This window comes from Trachurus trachurus (assembly GCF_905171665.1).
Source record: "Trachurus trachurus genome assembly, chromosome: 17".
Taxonomy (NCBI): Eukaryota; Metazoa; Chordata; class Actinopteri; order Carangiformes; family Carangidae; genus Trachurus; species Trachurus trachurus.
In genome coordinates, this window is record NC_139900.1 from 16,163,099 (window position 1) to 16,183,053 (window position 19,955).

At 43.6% G+C, this 19,955-nt stretch overlaps 3 protein-coding genes across 3 annotated transcripts; 1 reads left to right on the plus strand and 2 right to left on the minus strand.

Annotated features, from left to right (window-relative positions):
* Positions 1-171: 171 nt before the first annotated feature.
* LOC311000562 (dehydrogenase/reductase SDR family member 12-like) lies at positions 172-2,704 on the minus strand (the record flags this gene model as incomplete). The annotated part of the gene is made up of 10 exons (XM_083991301.1): positions 172-338; positions 458-595; positions 880-970; positions 1,166-1,270; positions 1,408-1,469; positions 1,546-1,627; positions 1,727-1,822; positions 1,939-2,021; positions 2,125-2,258; positions 2,649-2,704. The coding sequence occupies 10 exons, from the start codon at positions 2,702-2,704 to the stop codon at positions 172-174; spliced, it is 1,014 nt and encodes a 337-aa protein (XP_083847427.1).
* Positions 2,705-3,123: 419 nt separating this feature from the next.
* Positions 3,124-7,390, plus strand: ap1s3b (adaptor related protein complex 1 subunit sigma 3b). The gene is made up of 5 exons (XM_083991536.1): positions 3,124-3,244; positions 4,552-4,730; positions 4,877-4,985; positions 5,603-5,740; positions 6,675-7,390. Exons 1-5 carry the CDS (start codon positions 3,242-3,244, stop codon positions 6,708-6,710), a joined length of 465 nt encoding a protein of 154 aa, XP_083847662.1. The 5' UTR covers positions 3,124-3,241; the 3' UTR covers positions 6,711-7,390.
* A 1,102-nt stretch (positions 7,391-8,492) lies between these two features.
* Positions 8,493-10,328, minus strand: scg2b (secretogranin II b; the record flags this gene model as incomplete). Its single annotated transcript, XM_083990802.1, has 1 exon — positions 8,493-10,328. The coding sequence occupies one exon, from the start codon at positions 10,326-10,328 to the stop codon at positions 8,493-8,495; it is 1,836 nt and encodes a 611-aa protein (XP_083846928.1).
* Between the last annotated feature and the right edge of the window lie 9,627 nt (positions 10,329-19,955).

Consider the following 19,955-nt stretch of genomic DNA (forward strand, 5'->3'; position numbering starts at 1 on the left):
CAGATGAAATCAGGTGACACACTGAGCCATGAACTGTCACGAAAGCTGTCTTTAAAAGAAACAGGCAGAATTAGGAGTCAAAGGACCAAGTACGACAAATGTGTCACATTTTTCAGTATTTGATCTCACTGTTACTATTATTTAATGACACTGTATAACAGACATCAGAGTTTAAACAAACTGAGGCGTGGAAGGGCTCAGGGGCCTTTTAACTTCTGGATCAGGTTGCGACTGAACAGCTTTGAACAGAGCCTCCAGCTGAGTCATGAAACCCTGAATCTCCTGAGAAGAGCTGTGAGACCAGGCCAGAGGCAGGTGAGCGGGCACAGGCCGACGATCTGCAACACAAACAATCCGTCAGACCAAAGTGTCACCGGGTGATGACGACAGCAGAATCCACAGGGAGGGAAACCGGGAGGAGATGAAGAAGAGCCTGTCAAGATTTCACGCTGCTCACCTTGAAAGAACTGCCCGTTGCGTGTCCTGGCCGCAACTCTCGACAAGGCCAACCATACCACAGTGTCCGCTCCTTGCTCTACAGTGCGCAGTCTCTCCCCCATCATCTGGTGGAACTGAGGCATCGATGTGGACACAGCTTTGAAACGAAGAGTAAAAATGCTGGGGTAAGTGTTGTGTTCACATTACTTATGAAATCTCAAAAACGCCTGATTTTGCTGTGAAGTAAATCATCCAAATAGGATCTTTGTGTTTCCACTAGATAAAATAATGACTCCTGCCAACAGTGTAAAACAAAACAAAATCGTTTTATCACTAAATCAAAGCATTGTGAAAAACTGTTCTTCTCACATCAGAGAAACAGTTTCTCAGCTACACTGGGGCAACGTGGGAGGAGTGGGAAAAAAGTTAATGGTGGAATACCTGGTGTGTCTACCCAGCCTGGATGCATCACAGAGAAGTGAATGGCAGGGTTGGCCTTGGCCCACTGTTGTGTCAGCACCACCTGCTGTCTCTGAAGAGAAACAACATATTGAACTCTCATCTATTTCACCTCTCTCTTCCTAATGGCTCTAAAGTGTATATTTCCAAAACAAATCACTAATATTTTTTATAGATGTAGGACTCTGGAAACAGATCTACCGCTTTGTTTGAAATAAAATGCTACGAGCCTTCTTATCTGGTTTCCATCTTCTCCTCCTCCCCCTACCTTGTTCTGGGCGTAGACCATGACGCCATCAAAGTAGCCCTTCTCTGACTGCAGGTCATTAACTCTGAGTTTCTGGACCAGCATGCCTCCCGAGGACACAGTGATCTAACAGGCAGGGAGAAAAGCGGCCCAGTGTGCTTAGACAACAGCCACTACAGCACAGACAAATGTGGCATTATGCTGTCCACATGATGCAGATGAGCAGCACTTTGTTTTGCGTAGATGCGCGCGTGTGTTCATACCACTCTCGGGTCCCGGCTCTTCTGTAGAAGTGGTATAAGAGTCTGGGTGAGGATATACGCCCCTAGAGATGGAGAAAAGCTTTAGCCTTGATTTCTTATTTTAAACTGATGGCCTTCATAGACTGGATCAGGTCTTACCCATAGTGTTGGTGGCAAAGTTCTTCTCCAGTCCTTCGTCATTAACCTCTCTCTTGTGCATCATACACCCTGCGTTATTTATCTGACAAGATCAAAGAGATAAGTGTAAATCAACATCATCAATAGTTTAGAGGATGGGTTACGATGAAGATGAAGATTACAATAGACTGGGGATATCTACCAGCACATTCAAAGATGGATACTGCTTCTTAAAGGCCTCTGCAAACTCCCAGACCTTATGTGTCTCTGACAGGTCCACAATATGGGGGTATACTTCCTAAAAAAAAAAAAAAAAAGGGTTTGAAATAAGGGAATATGTTTTTATTACAAAGAGTTGGATTTGACACTATTGTTTATTTTGTTTTAGGTCTGTGCTGGACAAACAGCACTTACTGTGTTCCCAGACTTATCCACAATGTCCATCCTGGCCTCCTCTGCTTTATCCTTGTTCCTACACACCATGTGGACTGTGCCGCCTGAAAACAAAACATGATTTAGGCTTTTTTTTTTTTTTTTTTTTTAATCAACGCAAATTGCATCACAGAGATAAGACTTCTCCAGGATGTAACCCGCTGTAACCTTTCTTGGCTATGGCCATGGCTGCTGCTCTGCCAATTCCGCTGTTGGCTCCGGTGATCATAAAAGATCTTCCCACGACGGACACATCCAGGTCCTGCAGCTCAAAGTCTTTAGATGCCGCCTCATAACCTTTCCTGAAGACATGATGCAAAACACTACTGATGATTAATTTTCTCAAAAACAAAGTCACAAGATTTACAATCTCCACATTTTAGCTCTAGTAGAGTCAGGTGACGTGAATGTCATCCTCAATACCCAATTGCTGTCAATGGAACGATTGTAATTGTACATAAAGGCCAGTTTGTGTGCTGATGTGTGCCATACAGTGACCAGACCTTTGATATTTCTCTTGTTTATCAGCCGATGGGGTTTAAATAAATGGCAAGGAATACATTTTGCAGTCACTAAATAAAACATTTAGACTGACAACAAGCAAAAATAACATTATACAACACTGACTGAAACTCCTATTTGATTGCACATCTGTAGACAAGTTTTAAAATAATACTCAGTAGGCTACTGACCTTGTGTAGTGGTGGATCCCATTCAAAAACCAGACGGCATTTCGGTACATAGACATGTTACCAAATTGAATAGCCTAATTATCCCAATAAATAAAGAGCACCAGTCCTTGTCAAGCCCTGACAGAGCAGTTTCACATGAAGAGATGAGGAGGGGGAAGAGGAGGGGGCACTTACTGCTCTCTACCGACCCAGCTCGGGTATAACACTTAAAGAGAGAGAGAGAAAAAACACTCGCCCTGGCTGTCAGTCAAGTGATACCAACTAGTTAAAGTTTTATCAGCTCACTCACTGGGACTACCTTGCTCAAATCACGTGGTGGATCTTTAGAAGGTGGATGAACCGCTGGTCGTGTGCAGCCCCAGTAAAAACTTACAGGCTACATGAACCAATCCACATCCAGATGGTTGTGAGGTTTGGTGACGCCTCCTGCAGGGGCGGAGTTAACCAACTTTCTCACTGGGGCTGGAGTAGACGGCGGATAGATATGTGTTCAGAAGGACTAGTTGACCCCTAGTGAGGGTTAGAGTGCTTTTTTTTCTTTTCTTTTTTTTATCTGTTGATAGCGTTTTATAGCTCCTGGCGCACCGTCAAAGATGGTAAGTGTTTGTTGTTTCTTTTTCTACGCAATGTCTGCGGCTGTAATGTAGCGTCAGCCCTTAGGTGTTCACCTGTTGCACCTGTTGTCGCCGACAGGTAACTATAAAGCTAGAAATTAGACCTTTTACTGCACTTTGTTTTATTCTCGGATCTATTTGTTGTCGAGAGGCCGCCTGTTGCCAGTCTTATTTGGTTTCTGAAGTGAGTTTATATTGTGTGTATCCCACTCTTTATCGACACTCGGAAGTAAAGGTGTAGCAGCTACATTTCCTCAACCGGTCCCCTCAGTAAAACAGGTCTCGTCACTTCCCAGCCCTACTGGCAGTTTATCGTTTTTCATGTTAATTTGCCTACCACAAAGGAGATATTCACCTGCAGGCTACCAGTATAAAGACTGGCTGAAGGCCTTAATATTAGCCTATAAAAATATGTTTTCTTTTTCTTTTCTTTTCATTTTATCAGTTTGCATATAATAAAAAAAAAAAAAAAAAAGAATGTCCATATTTTGTTGTGAAGTTACAGTTTGGGAAAATTCAAGGGAAAAGATGGAGGATAATATCTGCACTCTGTTGTGTCCAACCATGTATTTGTGGTTTTACTAGTCCTGTTAACTCTTTTTTGGGGAGGACATTGATGCTTGAACATGATTTCCTAAATGGGTCATTGGATATATGATGCTCTCTCTTTTACAATTTAGACACAAATATTTAAGACAATTCTTAATTTTATTTCTATAGCTCCAAATTACACATGTATCTCAGAAGGGCATCACAACACAACATCTATTTTAAAATGTTTAAGGCCATTAAAAAAAAAAACAACGTACTTTTACATGAACAATGAGAGGAAGGTGTAAAGGAAACAATGTGGCACAGGGGTTTGGGTGCGAATATGGGGTGGGAGATGAATGTCCATTTTGATATATAGCCAAAATCTGCTTCCAATGCTAGGAAGCACATTCTCTAAACATCCGAAACCCAACTCCATATCGTAGCTCTCCTCAAAATTGGAAAGGAAACTTAAAACTACCTCCAACTCAATAGATTGTTGACCTTCACGTTTCTCCCTGTCAAGCTATTGTTGTTTTTTTACCCCTAAGCAATGAATGGTGTTTGGTCCGTGGGGTTACTATTTAATGAGCCATGACAACAGCAAGCCACTCGTTTGACCCTTGATTTATACGTGTGTGTGTGTGTGTGTGTGTCTTGGAGGGTAGTTAATAATGCCCTATGTGTGTGTGTGTGTGTGTAGGTGTATGCCTGTGCTACAAAGTGCCCCTCTGATCTTATGCTGTGTCTGTTGTCAGCTGCGCTTCCTACTGCTCTTCAGTCGCCAGGGGAAGCTGCGTCTGCAGAAGTGGTTCACGCCCATGTCAGAGCGGGAGAAGAAGAAGATCATCCGGGACATGTCCACCATGGTTTTAGCCCGGCAACCACGCTCCTGTAACTTCCTGCACTGGAAAGACCTAAAGATTGTTTACAAGAGGTGCGTGCGTGCTGTTTGTTTCACCTCTACAAATTACCTTCTGTGCTTCTTTGGACCACCAGTGTCATTCCAACTGATGCTCACACCTACTGTGTACTGTATCATTTATTCCCATCAATATCAATTTATAATCCCCTTTTCCTCAGATATGCAAGCCTGTATTTCTGCTTGGCCGTAGAGAGCCAGGAGAATGAGCTGCTCGCCCTGGAGATTATCCATCGCTATGTGGAGCTGCTGGACAAATACTTTGGCAATGTATTTCACTGTATTTCATCTCCTTTCACTCACCATGCAACTGTAGTCTCAATTCAAATTCACAAATTTAAAGGGACAACGAGGAGTTTGTATTTGGTTATTAAAAAGTCTCACATTAATGTGGATGAATCTACGCTACCCACACTTGTTAATGGCTCCATTTTCGATAAATATATCGTTTTGTCTCTATCGTTATTTTGTTATTATAATTAATGGTGGAAACGCTTGGCGAGCCGACCAGTGTTTCCTTACTTTCGGTTTCACGGATGCTGCCCGGCGGGTCATGATAATAACGCTGCCGAATCGCCGTTTATGGTCGGATCTACGGCGGTATCTGATCGTCTTGGAACCTCTGATTTTAGTTCTTGATGAATGAAAACATTCTTGGCAAGACGTCTGTCTTGCGCCGGTCCAAGAATTTCACCGTGCGCATGGAGGCTCATGGTAAATGTAGTATGAGAACGCTTTCCAAAACTCCTCGTTGTCCCTTTAATATCAGCCCAAATCAAGGCCATATATATATATATGTAAACAGCAGTTTTAGTTTAGAAAATACACACATGGAAGTAGTAAATTCTGCAAATAACCAACATATTGACCATCGTACCTCCTCTCAGGTGTGTGAACTGGACATAATCTTTAACTTTGAGAAGGCCTATTTTATCCTGGATGAGTTTCTAATGGGAGGCGAGATTCAAGAAACCTCCAAACAGATTGTGAATCGCTGTATTGAAGCCTCAGACATGTTACAGGAGGTGAGTTGCCATGACACACACACACACACACACACACATATATACTTGCTCTCATACGACACAAGGTGTGGCTTGTGTCTCTGCTGTGGTGTGACCATGTAACATCCGTTGCTCCGCTCAGTTTAATAGAAGAAATAGAGACGTGTTTTGGAACGTAGCTTAGAGGTGATTCTTCTTTTTTTTTTATCTCGGCCGTGGGGGTACTCAGTTGAAATTGATTTCTTTCATATTTTGCTGAACAACAACACTTGTGTGGTGACTTGTGTCAGTTTACTTGTGTGAGTGGGAGTCAAGTAGTCATTGTCGTGATTAATTAACAGTGGTGCTGTTAATCCCTTGGTGTGTCTTGTGTCTTTCTCATAGCTAATCAGCTTGTGGATGTTAGCTGTGGCTTTTTTATATATACCTATATATTTATATATAGATTTGTGTTTGTGTTGCTGTGTTTCTCACCCTCTGTGTGTGTGTATCTCTCTCTCTCTCTGCCCGTGTTATTGCGAGTGAGAGACAGATTTCCCTGGAACGTGGTGTAGGTTTTAGTGTTGTTTTGGCTGATTCTTCCCGCTCTCCCCCCGTAGGTCCATGGCTCTGTGTGGTACGGTAGTTTAACTGGGTGTGTTGTTCTTGTGCGTCTGAGTAGCTCTGACTAACGCTTTTAATCTAGACTTGGAATCATGTGCAGCGTAGCCTCCCATTCATTTTGACCATTATCGCTTCAGGATGACAGCAGTGAGTGGTATGAGGTGGAGCTGTTTGGATGACCTTGAATATGGACAGAAAGGTTAGATGTTGTGTTTGTGTTAGTTACCTGTGGTGTGTTGGTGTGCTCAGTACTTAATAGCAGCAGATGTTATGTGTGTGTGTTTGTATGAAAATTAATACAGTTTTAAGAGGCTAAGAATGTGATTTCTTCTCTGTTTGTGCCTTTTTCCAGACCCTGGAGGAGTATATGAGCAAACCTGCATTTTAACCCATGGGAAATAGACTGAAAGGGAAGGATTACATGCACTGTATATGAGTCAAAGAAGTTTCTGGGAATGGGATTTAATTCAACTCTGCTGGACGCTTTCAAAAGAAGAAATAGGAGTGTTGAATGTCTGCCTCTATTCCACATTAAGCATTGCTGCAATACAACTCTGTTTAAGAAGGAGTAGTCTAATATTTGTTCATACTCATGTTAAGGAAGGGGGTGGGGGGCTTGCTTTTACATTGTTTGCTGTTATTGAACTGTTAATGAAGTACCGATAGAAGATCAGGGATATGAAAAGTATAACAATGAAGTGATGTTAGATTTACAGATTTTGTTTTGATTTATTGATATTTAAATCACACACATTAATATAAATTTTGGGAAGCAAATGGCTGTGATATGAAAATATTTTATAAAATGTATGCTACACTTCACTTGAGTTAATATAAAAAAAAAAAAAGGAAAATAATAAGGAAAAATAACTCTCAAGAACAATAGATTCCTTAAACCGTTATAACCGAGTACAATGAACGTCACACTGTTTTTATCTGTATAACATATTACTCATGTGATTGTCAGTCTTCAAAAGGAGCAGTTGCCAGACTGGGTGTGAATATCACTGTTTTTATTTTCTTAATGTAAAATGTATGATGTCGGAGCTTATGATTAAAATATGTATTTTGATAAACAGTCCACCTCCAGTAATCCTTTTACGACGATTATTGATGTGATGAGTCATTTGATATGAGAGAAATTCACCAAATCTTATGTGTTTACTAGGACTCAACGAGATGTTATTTCCCCTGCCTCCTCAGATTAGAAACCCAGACTGTCTGCGGAGTGGGCTGGGAGATTTATTTCGTCTTCTTCTTCTTTTTTTAATAAGGCAACACAACTCAGAAAGAAGAAAAATAATACAGCTGATGCTTTATTCATCTGTGATTCATCATACATTATTGAACATGTACAAAATGGTTTAAAAATGAGCATACATAGCACAACCACTGGTAGGCCAACAATACAGAGCTTCGCAGTATGAAAGGGTTGGAAGGCAGGCGACGGTCTGATATTTAGACTTGGAAATAATTATCCATAATAATAACATTAAATCCACTAACCCTGAATATATAACGAGTCACAACAACACTCGTTCTCAGCCCAGCACACTGCCCCTAACGAAAAAATCTCCATAATATGTCTCTAGTACTTATATGCTTTTTAAAAGGCCAAGTCAGCATTATACTTTATAATTTACATGTATATTCACATATGATTTTTATTCTTTTTTGAATAGTTTGACATGAAAAATAAGCATTTTTACCATTACTCTGTTGATTATAGTTGAAAATATAGGCCTGCTTACAAACACCATTAATGTGAACAAACTTTGAACAACATCACGAAACTTTAATAACTTGGATGTTCTTGTCATTTGATATTAGTCAGTGTGTATTCATTGTCAATATGAGAGTGACAGCTGGTCGAGTGTTTTGAAGACACCTGTTTCTCACGTGTGCACGGATTTGCACCTTTTAAATCTCCTGTGATATCACTATAATGTTTCTAAAATGTTCTTTGCAGCAAGTAGGGACTATTCAAAAAAAATGTATTGGACCTGTAAGATTGCTATAGCCTATAGTTCATTTTCGTCAGGGTGATATTACCTACCAGCTATAGTTCATATAATAGAAATTTGTAAACTAGATCACGTCCACCAAACTTTATTTTTGAGACAGTATAAATACTATATTCATAATTTCGTGCGTCTTGCAGGGGATCAGGCTACATCCCTGCCACCTGTTTTTCACGGTGCTCTTTCTCCTCGTCTTCGTTCACGGTCTGTGGGGCCGAGGTCTTTGCCGGTATCTCCTCTTTCCCCTGCATCTCTGTGGGATCTATTTTCTCCTCCGTGGCCAGCTCGGTTTCCCTCTTGACCAGTGGCCTCTTTTCAGTGTCCGCCTGCCCCAAGTAGTCCTTCATGGCGCGCTCGTACAGCTCGTAGGGAAACTGGCCCTTCAGCTGCGCCTGGGTGTCCCTCTTGGTGATGGTGTTGGGGTACTGTGTGAGGATTTTGGCCGCCAGGTAGGTGGTCACCTCGTCTTCCACGTCACCATCGTCCTCATCGTCGGCGACGTCGGCCTGGCGTTTGAGTGGCATTTTGTTCAGCTCGGATAAGAAGAGGTTCTCCCTGCGTCCGGAGGGAGGAGGGATTTTAACCGGCGCAGAGTTTGCAGCAGGGCTGGATCCAGCCAGTGGGATTCTGTCCGAGGAGGGAGGGGTCTTCATTGGTCTTTGCACCACGGGATACTCGTTGCTGATAGTCTCCACTCCGATTATGTCTAAAAAGTCCTCCCTGTCCATGTCCTCAGGGGCGGCCTTGCTCTTCACGGGCAGTCTGCGGCTGAAGTATCTGATCTTGGGGGTTGTCTGGCCGCCGGTCGTGAAGCGCGATGAGGCCTGGGGGGGCTCGCGGTGGAGCTTCCTGAGCTCCTCTGTGAGCAGCATGTCGATAAGGTCCTGAGGAGGGACGTGGAGCTTCAGGGAGAGCTCCAGCAGCTCCTTCAGCGTCCGGGGATCCACGATGGAGGGGCGGATGAGTCTCTTTCTCTGCTCCCCGGTCTTATCCCTCTTCTGCGTCTGGTCGCTCATCTCCAGCACCTTCAACAGGTAGTAATCTACCAGCTTGGTGTCGTCGTCGGCCTCCTGGTTCTGGCTGGCGCGGCGCTGCAGCATCTCCTCCCTCTCCGCTTCCTCCTGATCTCCGACTCCGAGCGCCCTGGCCATTTCTTCGTGGCTCCCGTTGACCATCTCCTCCGCCTCCTCCCTCTCCTCCACGGGGACCCACTCCTCTCCTCCTGCCACATCCTCGTAGGCCGGGTTCCTCAGGCTGAACCCGTCCTCCTCCTCTTCCTCCTCGCCGTCGTCGTCACCGAACACGTCTCTCTTCTGGCCGCCCACCGTGGGCATCCTCCCGAGCTCCTCGAAGATGGAGCGTAAATTGGCCAGACTCTGGGGTGTGTACTGCTCGTCCAGGTCCTCCGTGGCTCGCTTCGAAGCATCTGTATTCTCCTCGTCCTCAAACATCAGCGGGTACTTCTTATGGGGTCTGGGGAAATTACTGTAATCTGCCGGTGCGCTCTCGGGGACTTCAGTGTCTTTGGTGCGGTGTCTGTGCGTGCGGCGGTCGTTCCTGGGCGCCGACACTGGGCTCATCTTCGGTTCTCTCCCGACCTGATCCTGCAGAGACTTGAGCAGGGCTTTCATCAGCTGCTCAGCGGTAATGTCCTGCCTCTGCATGGCCGGGGCAGGGCTTTGGCGTTCCCCGGGACCCTCGTCTTGCTGCGAGGCGAGCTGAAGCAGGACCTTGAACTTGTCCACTTCGTCGTAATCCACGGGTTCGGGTCGTCCCCCGTTCCGCTGCTTCAGGTTCTCAATGTACTCCAGGGCTTTGATCATGTCGGAGCTCGGTGGGTAGGCCACCGGCTGCCCCTCACTCTCCCCGCCTCGGAGCCTGTAGTGGCGGGGGAGAGACGCAGCCTGCACGGCGCATCCGTGGAGGAGGAAGGCGAGCAGGACCACGGCTCCCCCCGTGGGCAACTTGTGGTGGAAATGCAGCATTATAGGCTATTTCTTACCTGCAAATCAAGAAAACACCAAATGTTAGTGAAGAAAGGAAAACAAAATAAGTCAAAACAAAACAAAACACGGGATTCATTTATTTATATTAATCACCTCTCTTTCTTTTCTTTTTCAAAATCCAAAACCCCAACAAGAAAGCATCTGTTTTGATAGGGGATCTGTAGCCTGTGCGTGTCAGGGAGTTACGCTCTGCAAATTGAATGATATGATGCTGTGCGTGAGGGAGATGCATCCACATCACTGGATGAGTCACTCCCCGCGTTGTTATGGGCAACCTCAACATCCGATTTCCTCTTAACAACAAAAGCCATCATTTGAAAAAGGAAAGAAAGAAAGAAAACACTAATTCCTCGTTATTTAACTACAGTAACAGTCACCGTACCGTCTGCATCACATTGATAACCCTCATTACAACACCAAGTCTCTGCGAAAAGCTATGGTAAAAAAAAAAAAAAAAACACACACACCTCTTTTCCAATCGAAAATACTCTGATATACATTAGAATTAAAAAATAACCAAAGCTCACTGTAGCTATGTAAAATAAAAAATAAAAAATGTGCCTTACCTTTGGCAATAGAGCTCAGACAGCAGTGAGGGTGTATGGCATCTCCTCTGGAAGCGGTTCTGTTCTCTTCTGTTTTCAGCACTTGGACAGCTCCCGTCGTTATATGAGGCAACACCTGACCACCGCGTCATCACACAACACACGCAATAGCTGGTCTTAAAAAAAATCCATATAAATGATTCAGGTTTATGATATGGCATACTAAAGAGCTCGCTGTTTTAAAAATAGCATCTCTACGCTGTCTGTTGCACAGCATTGACTGGGGATAAGAAAAAATACGTCTTTTTAAAAGTCTGGAAGCAGATGTGTTGACTTCAGGTCTGCTGCTGCTCCTGGACGCCTCATAAAGAGTGGTATATGTTTGCGTGCATGTTCATTTAAAACCCTCCAACTTGCATTATCTTTTTTTTTTTTTTTTTAGTTAGTTAGAGTAATAATAATAAAGAGTTACGCTATAAGACTGTGACATCTTTAAAATAGTTTCTGAATCATGCGCATAAAATTAAAAAACTATAGATTTCCCCTTAAGCCTACACGTTGTGCCCTCAAAGATCATTCCCTGCCATCTACGTGTAGAACATGTCTGCAGTTTTGAACCATCACTTCCACCGTCACTAATCTCTATTGTGGCACATGAAGAGTTAAACCCTCTAGCGATGACTCACAGGCTAAAACCACCGCGGAGTTGTTGCTGTCGCAGTTCAGCAGCCCCTCGCCCCCCTCCTCCCTCCCCTCCGCTGACAGAGACGGTGATGAGCGCCCTCCTGTCAGCACGGGGGCCAAAGCTGCGTGCGGCATTCCTTCAGCTCCACCATACAGGGGCCACAGCGCAGCACCCCGCCCATCAAAGTCATGGATGGGTGGTGGCAAGATCAGAAACACTTAAAATATTATCTTTTCACCACGTTTCTCCTTTAGATAACCACAAAAGAGACACAATGTTAATTCCTTTTCTATACATGTTATTTCCTTCTGTGAAAATCTGAGGTGAAAATGCGTAGCCATGCACCCTTTGTTTTGTTTCTTTAAACTTCCTTTATTTGGGAGAAAGATTCAAACTTTTCTTTATGTACACAAAATGAAGCTTCATTTTAACTAATCTGCAGCCAGACCAACTAATAGTCATATCTATATTCAAATTGAAAGTAATATTTACATGAGAAGGGGAGAAAAAGCCAGCACACTCTCAATATCCCTTTGACGATTCTTTTATTGCAGGACAGGCAAGCACAGACATTTCGACCGAAGTCTTTTTCAATGTCAGTAATATTTACATGCCAGTGCTTATGTTTCATGTTTTTCTATCCGCAACCCTGTTACAGGCTATATGTCAGTCATATATAGGATGATTCTTCCCTCACTGATGCTCCAGCCACATCTTAAGTGTCCTTTATACCCTCTTAAGTGATTCCAGCTATTTCACTCAATGCCCCCTGACACCCCATACACATAAGTGCTCTTCTCATCTCAGCCCCCTCATTTTCATTGCACATCTAATTGCATTCAGCATCCTCCTTATGTAGTTCATGTTGTGATCCTCTCACTAAACTAGTAAAGGAAAAAAGAAACGGCCTGTTTTCATCTTTTCAATTCACCTTCTGCGTCAAGCACACACTGTGTCATCATCTCAGCAGAAACATCGACAACGTCAGAGGTGTTTTTTTTACTTGAATGTGCTGTCAGCTGCCTGCTCTCCATGGCTGGAGAGCTGCGGAGAGCCTCCTGATGTTAAAAGACACATCCATCTGCCTCGCTGCTGCTGCTGTGTGCTGGCTTGTTTAACTTCCTGTCGATGTTTGTGTGTGTGTGTGTGTGTGTGTGTGTGCGCACAAAAGAGAGGGAGGGAATGAAAGAAACTGAATCACAGCTCAAGAGCCCAACAGAGAGAGGGAAAGAAAGAGGGAAAAAACACAGCAGTGTTTGTGAAATGCACTGTATAATCCCACAGCATCACTCCTCCGACACCAAACCTCTCCATTCAGAAAGAGCCTCCACCCGGAGCGACAGCAGAAGTCATGACTGTGGTATCAATCATTTAAAGGTTACATTCTCCTGTGCGCCCCATTAAGAAATGGATAATAGAATATAATCATTGTCTGCTATCAATTATTCTTAAAATGAACAAGGACACAGAAGCCACATGAAGATGAATGACGTCCAGCTCATGTCCACATAAATATAACGTTTACATCAGTCAGAGCCTTAATGATTTAGTTGAAGTGAAAGTGACAGATGGTTAAGAAGTTCAGCCTCAAACGACCTTTAACTTTTTCAGCTTGTGTCCATCTACAGACACTCTTGTACACAAACAGAAGTACAGACATACTGACAGTATTCTTGAGTGTATTTCAGTCAGAAAAGCTCCAATGTGCTTTTTCCTCACCACACAGTGCACTAAAAATAACTTGTCATATGGTTCTTGTGCTGTGTGTGTGTGTGTGTGTGTGTGTGTGTGTGTGTGTGCGTGAGTGAGTAATAAAGGCACCACAACAAAGAAACAAAAATACATTTTCGAGTGATATGTAAATATCTGGAGTGTGTGTGAGAGAGAAGAGTATGCAAAGTCTCATAAAACAATGATGCCCATTTGTTTCATTGAGAGACGATGTGATTACTACAATAAAACCACATTGTCATTAATAAGCATTTCATCATGTAGCTATATTTGTGTTGTGTCTTTCATCTAATCTAAAATCCCATCCGTCTGTTTGTTTGTGTATCTGTTGTGTTGTGTAAGTTACATCACATCATTAGCCCCCTGGGCGCTATGATGGTTCTGAGTGATGGATCAGAGCTTTTTAAACTCAAATCCCAGCAGGTTCCTGGTGGCGGAAGATTCACTGACTGAATCCGTGATTCCCCCTCCGGGCTTTGTGATGTGCTGTCTGTGTGCGTTGTTCCATATACACAGACCCGCACAGATACTTCAGTCATTACAAACAAGACAAACATCTCCACTGATTGGCACCGCTGCATTCCCTTTCTCTCTCTCTCTCTCTTTCTTTATCTCTACGTATTTATTGATGGGAGCTGCTGCAGGAAAGAGGCAAAACCATAGTAATTAGATTAAGAGTCCTTAGCACCACTCTCACTCTCTCATTGGCTTTATTTCCTGGTTTACATCACTTTATCTATCTCTCTTCTCCCTGTCTCTGTCTCTATACAAATGAGCTGTAGTCTCGCAAACGGCAACTGTATTTATTGGCAAAGTATTTAAATAATTATATATTTGTGACAGCCTTTATAAAGTCTTGCTAGTCTTTCTTTTATTTCTGTAATGTGTTGGGTAGGAATGCAGCTGCGTCTCCTTGGAGCAGAGTCGTTTCCACTGACAAACTATGTTCACTGAGCCTATGTCTGCTCAGATGTTTTTCTTGTTAGGCTCAGACACATTGCTCAGCTCTGCCAACGTGCAGTCATAGTATCTGGTGAGCCAATGGCTTTCTAAGTATGGTCAAAGCTGCAGGAGAGCTGCTGTCTAATGCCCAGGATGTCTTGATAAAGAGGGTTTCAGGGTCTGAGCATTTGATGGTAGGTGCACCTCTGGACCAGGCTTACATCCAAAAGACCAAATCAGCTGGTTTCATAGAAGTGTTGAAGGGTCTTGTCTTGTCTGTATATGTTCTCTACAAGGTGAAAAGTGTATGTAATTTTTCCTGTGTGTGTCTGTGTTTCCAGTGTCTTTCATTGTTTGAAATAAAAATACTCCTGAACAAACCACAGCATGAGGCATGAGTATGTTATTATCTCCAAACACAATTGACATGACATGATGTAAAGGAGAAAGTCAGTTTTATGTGACCATAGAATTTATTGGCTTCAGTATCAATAGTTTGCACATATTGGCCCAATTCTGGCTCTGAATGAATTGCTGTGTTTCTTTGATTCGCAGACCTCTATAGATACACAATCTCTACTGAATTTTCAAATGAACACACTGATTCTTCATTCTTCTTTCACACTCTACAACTGAGTAACATTGATTTTGAACATTTTCAGTGAGGCACAAATTGGTATATCTGATTTGATTAGACTCTCTTTCTCCCGTCCACCCACTCCCCTCTTTACCCCCCACCCCCATCAAATCCATTTACATAATTCCATCTCTTTGATCACAGTATAATATCTGCCATTATCTACAGCATCTTGCTCCTCCTCCTCTTCCTTCAGTCTGTAAACCCACTGCTGTCGACGGGGACGTTGCTGCTGTTTATCCACATGTCGATCAAAGAAGAGAATGATATCAGCTCAGCCGTCACAGCAGAAAAACACACACACACACTTGTGATCACATTTATGCACGCACAGCCAGCTGCAAAGACACAAACACGCACACAGCCTCACAATGCAGTATTTCAAGGAGTGTAGATATTTTGTGTGCGTGTCTGTGTGTGTGTTCAGGACTCTTGCTTTTAATTCAACTCAAGGACCGATGACTCAACCAAGAGCCAAGGTTGGAGAGTTGAAAACACTCAATGATTTCAGCCTTGGATTTCTAGTTGAGAGCAATAACATTCAAATATGATGCTGTTGCATTGACTCATGTAAGAAAAAGAAAAAAAAAAAAAGAACAGATGTGCACTGTGAAGAAGAGAAAAATGTGAAAAACAAGGCGGTGATGGGGAAGAAGGACCACGTGTAATGTTGCCTTTCTTCCCCCACTGCTTTGTTTGTTTTTATCCTCCTCCTCACCTCTTCACCTCCATCACCTCGCATCATGATGCTGGGGGGTAGGTGGGGATAGGAATGGCACGCCCGTTGTCATGGCTCACCTTCTTTTCAACCAACGTCTCCATGGTGACGCTGCCTCACAGCCTTTCATCTGCCTCCACCTTCATCTCTTCCCACTGGTTTGGTATCCTCCTCTCCTCCATTACACATTTCACTTTTTTAAGCTTAGTCATTTTCTACACTGGCATTACATTCATTACTTTTCTCCTCCATTGTTCCCATCCGGCTCATCCCTCCCTTTGCGCCAATTAACGGTGGTTAAAGCGTGGTCCTTGTCTTCAGCAGGCAGGTGGTTTCAACAAGGAACAGAGATGGGGGTGATTAGAGCTGCAATATGTTGTCTGAGCCATTAGGACAGAGGAGCGGAAGTAAGGAGAGGGAAAGTGTGCTGTCGAAGCAATACGGAGAGGAGGAGGAGAAGGGGAAAACTGAAGGAGACAATGAAAGGAATAAAGAGATGGAGATTCTATACAGACAGAGCCTTTTTTGAAAAGGGCACATGTCCACGTAATGCCACAGGACTGCAGCAGAAGACCTGTGAGAGTGGGCTAAGTATGCCTGCATTAATGAGACCCGGCTCACCAGCTGAGCCTTGGGTTCCAACTCTTACTAATAGCCGTCTTTTGATTTTGTCTGTAAAAAGAAGTCCAACGTATATGAGAAATACATGTGTCTATTTGTTTTTAGCTGAGATTTAAACGAGAAGACTGATACAACACACACGCACACACTTCCTGTAAAGTAAATGTTTAGTTGGAGCTCAACTTGGCAATGAAGACTGGACACAGTGGGAGTCTGTATGAAATCTCAAATGGTAAATAAAAACCGTGAAACTGTTCATTTGAGCATTTTGCCTTTTCATTTGACAGACAGAAGAGAGACGACAGGAAAAATGGTTGATGGGTGTGAACCGGGGCTTCCCATCATGCTTTGCAATTTGTCTCTGTTTTTTTTTTTACATTCTAACCCACCTCTATCTGTTAATGTTGCTGTTTTAGTCATATCAGCAACCATTGCTCAGTTCTTCAACTTCTTTTTCAGTTCTCAGCTCCTCTCCCGCTCTCTTTCTCATGTAAAAAAAAACAAAAAAAACAGTCAGTCTGCTCCATTCACTCATTATTATTAACCTCCATCCCTCTTGCTTTTTCACCCTGATGGCTGCAAAGTCTTTACCTTGGTGTTCTGACTCATTCCTCTCCAGCAAACTGACAGTGAGGCGGTGTGGGGGCTTGTTTCTTTATTCTTTCTTCTTTTTTTTTTACTCAGGGTACGTGGGTATGAGCGCAGATGCACACGGATCATGTTGTTGGTGTCTATGGTAAAGGGATGCAAGCGTGACGCACTGGCTGACGTCACCAGAGGCTGAGGCAGGATGTGTGTTTTGTGATGAAGAAATCCTGTCAATGAAGAGAGAGGACACAAAGAAAATGCACGAACAGAAGGGGTCTATTAGATTCAGTCAATATATTAATGTTAATCAGTGCACATATTAACAGACCAAAATTCACACAAATGATGGTGAGCTCCGAGCAGTCTTTCTGCCTCTGTAATTGGATTGTGGTATTTTGGTATTTTCTGCCTCCCTAATTGGTAGTGCCTGTAGCAGCCATATGTGTTATTTGAGATGTACAGTGTCTAGGCAACCGCAGTGATTTTTATGTTCATTAAAGTCTGCCACCTTCCCCTGTCCTCCACAGCTTGACTCCATCTGGCCAGTGTGTGGATGTCAGGCTGCAGGGAAGTGTGTGTGTTGGGTGTGATGAATCCAAATATAATCTCTATCTGGTGTGTGCATGTCTTTTGCAAATGTTTAAAGATACCAGACAAAGATTATATTTGGATGCATCACACCCAAAGTCCAATGTGTGTGAATGGTGGAGTCTGTTGTTTGTGATGTGTCTCCACATGTACTCACTGAGTATTAACAAACAGCGGTCTCTGCAGTGTGGCACGCCCAAAACTTTTCTTTTTTTTCATGTGAGAGGTTTAAATATGCTCTTTCTCATCCAATTGTTCTATTTCTGTCGCCCCTCTCTCTCTTCACAGTTCATCCTCTGGTCTTTCCATTATGTACAGTCTCATTCATGCTTCCTCTCCACTTTCCTTGTTTCCCAGCCTCCCCTCTCTGTTTCATCCCTTTCACCATCCCCTCACACACACACACACACACACACACACACGCTCCCTCTTGTCTTCTCCGGTGCTTTATCTCTGCGGTCTCCGTCTCTCCTTCCACCACTCCCTGTCGGCAGTGTGATGATGCTGTCCTGGCCGCCTCCCAAATCGCTTGCCCTCTCTCGCTCCTCCACCCCCGCGCCTCCCTCCCCTCCCTCCCCTCCTGATGCTATAAATATCCACCATCGGTGAGTCATCGCCTAGACGTATCAGTTGCCTCTCCCTCTGCCGCCCTCCCTGCACCTCCTCTCCTCCCCCCCAACCACCCCCTCTCCTTCGCTTCTCAGCTCCAAACTCATTACCAGAACACATCACACTTCCTCTCACCTCCACTTTGGCCCTCACATCATCCCCGTGGCCCAAGGTGAGCCGGGGGCCAAATGCATGCTGTGGCGCAGCCACCATTACGTGTGCAAGTGCCAAGCCAAAAAAAAAAAAAAAATTGACACACTGTGACCCCAAAAAACAAAATCAGCGGGAGCAGGAGTATGAGCACAGTCTGGAAAACAAAGCCAAGCCACCAAAAGTTGCGCATCACATTCAATGACTTTCCAACAGGGAGATGTTGCCAGTGCTCTTTTTTCACATGTCCCTGAAGTAACCTCAAATCTTTGACAAGATCAGATATAAAGAGATATATTTTCTGTCTGCTTGTTCTGCAGCTTAATTGCTTCCACATCGTGATTAAATTGCATGAAATCCCAGATTACATCAGTAAATTAAAGGAGAGGCTTGTGTTTTTACATTTTTACCATTTTTAAACGTGTGGCATCTATGAAAACGTTCAACCTGGATTTTTATAGGCTATATGTTGGGGTTTTGTGTTTCATCAGCAAACACATGTCAGGGAGCTGCTTTAAAGTGTCCTTTTTTTAGAATAGAAGATGGGGGAGGGGTCCCTTTTCCTCCTGCTGCTCTGTGTCTCTACACTTCTTACTTCTACTCTGACTCACATATTGGACTTCAGTGGATCCTACTGTCAACAATCTAGAGTCATACCTCAGTCCCAGTCTTCACTGTGCTGCCATCTCTCAGCCTCATATGTAATTATTCTCCTCTTCCTCTGGCCACCGCCCACCCCTCACCAGAGTTATGAGGCAGCTCCAGTTCAGCTCCACTCATCCTTGGGCAAACTCCAACATGGCTTATTGGCTCACACCGGAGTGTGCGCATGGAGCACACAAACACAGATAAAAAAGTTTTTTTTTGCGCATTTGTGAGTCATAAGTAGACAGGAAGAGGGAGCCAAGCACAGGCGAGAGGAGACAGAGGAAGAGAGGAGGAGAGAGAGGAGAAGAAAAAAGTTAGAAATAAAGTGTCGGAGAGAAAAGGGAAGCGCACACACTCACACACACCACATTCAGACAATATGGAAGATGTCCTTCACTGTTTCCTGCTGCTCGGTGTTGTTGTTGTTGCTGTCTTTGTGGTAGAGTCACTCCGCTGTGTGTGTGTGTGTGTGTGTGTGTGTGTGTGTGTGTGTGTGTGTGTGTGTGTGTGTGTGTGTGTGTGTGTGTGTGTGTGTGTGTGTGTGTGTGTGTGTGTGTGCGTCAGAATCAGTGGGCTAATGAAGGGAGCATTATGCCTCTGACTCACTCACTGGTCCCACAGGGTTGGATGGAGGGAACAGAGAGGAGAGGAGGGGTTACAAGAACCACTCATCACTCACTCTGTGGTCTTGATGTTACTGTTCCACTTTAATTGAAACGCAGGAGCAGAATTTTAACCACCCATGTTGTGTCAGATTGTGTTTTCATGAGGGGCTTGTTGCTGTAAATGAAGCAACACACATGTAACCCCACCCCCACCACCCTCTGTTTTCTTTCACCAATATATTTAAAGCTCACTGGTGTGTGATACATTATATTACAACTTGGCATGTTGTCTCATTTGGATTTATTGCACATTTCAATTTAATTCATTCATTTTAATTTGTATTCATTGTTTAACTACTCAAACCTCAAAGCTGCTTTGGCAGATTAAGACACAACAAATCAAATGTATCAATATTTCTACAGGAAATGTTTAATAAAAGCCTCGTCAATTTGCCAGAGGTGCAGCTTCTTAAGAACTGTGGATTATAGATAAAACAATTATCTGAATGAACTTGACTTGATGTACTCAATATAGTGTA

Excerpts from the sequence above, each read along its gene's own strand:
- ap1s3b (XM_083991536.1), top strand. Across the intron at positions 4,731-4,876 it reads CTAAAGATTGTTTACAAGAG|ATATGCAAGCCTGTATTTCT; the intron begins GTGCGTGCGTGC and ends CCTTTTCCTCAG. Across the intron at positions 5,741-6,674 it reads CCTCAGACATGTTACAGGAG|ACCCTGGAGGAGTATATGAG; the intron begins GTGAGTTGCCAT and ends GCCTTTTTCCAG.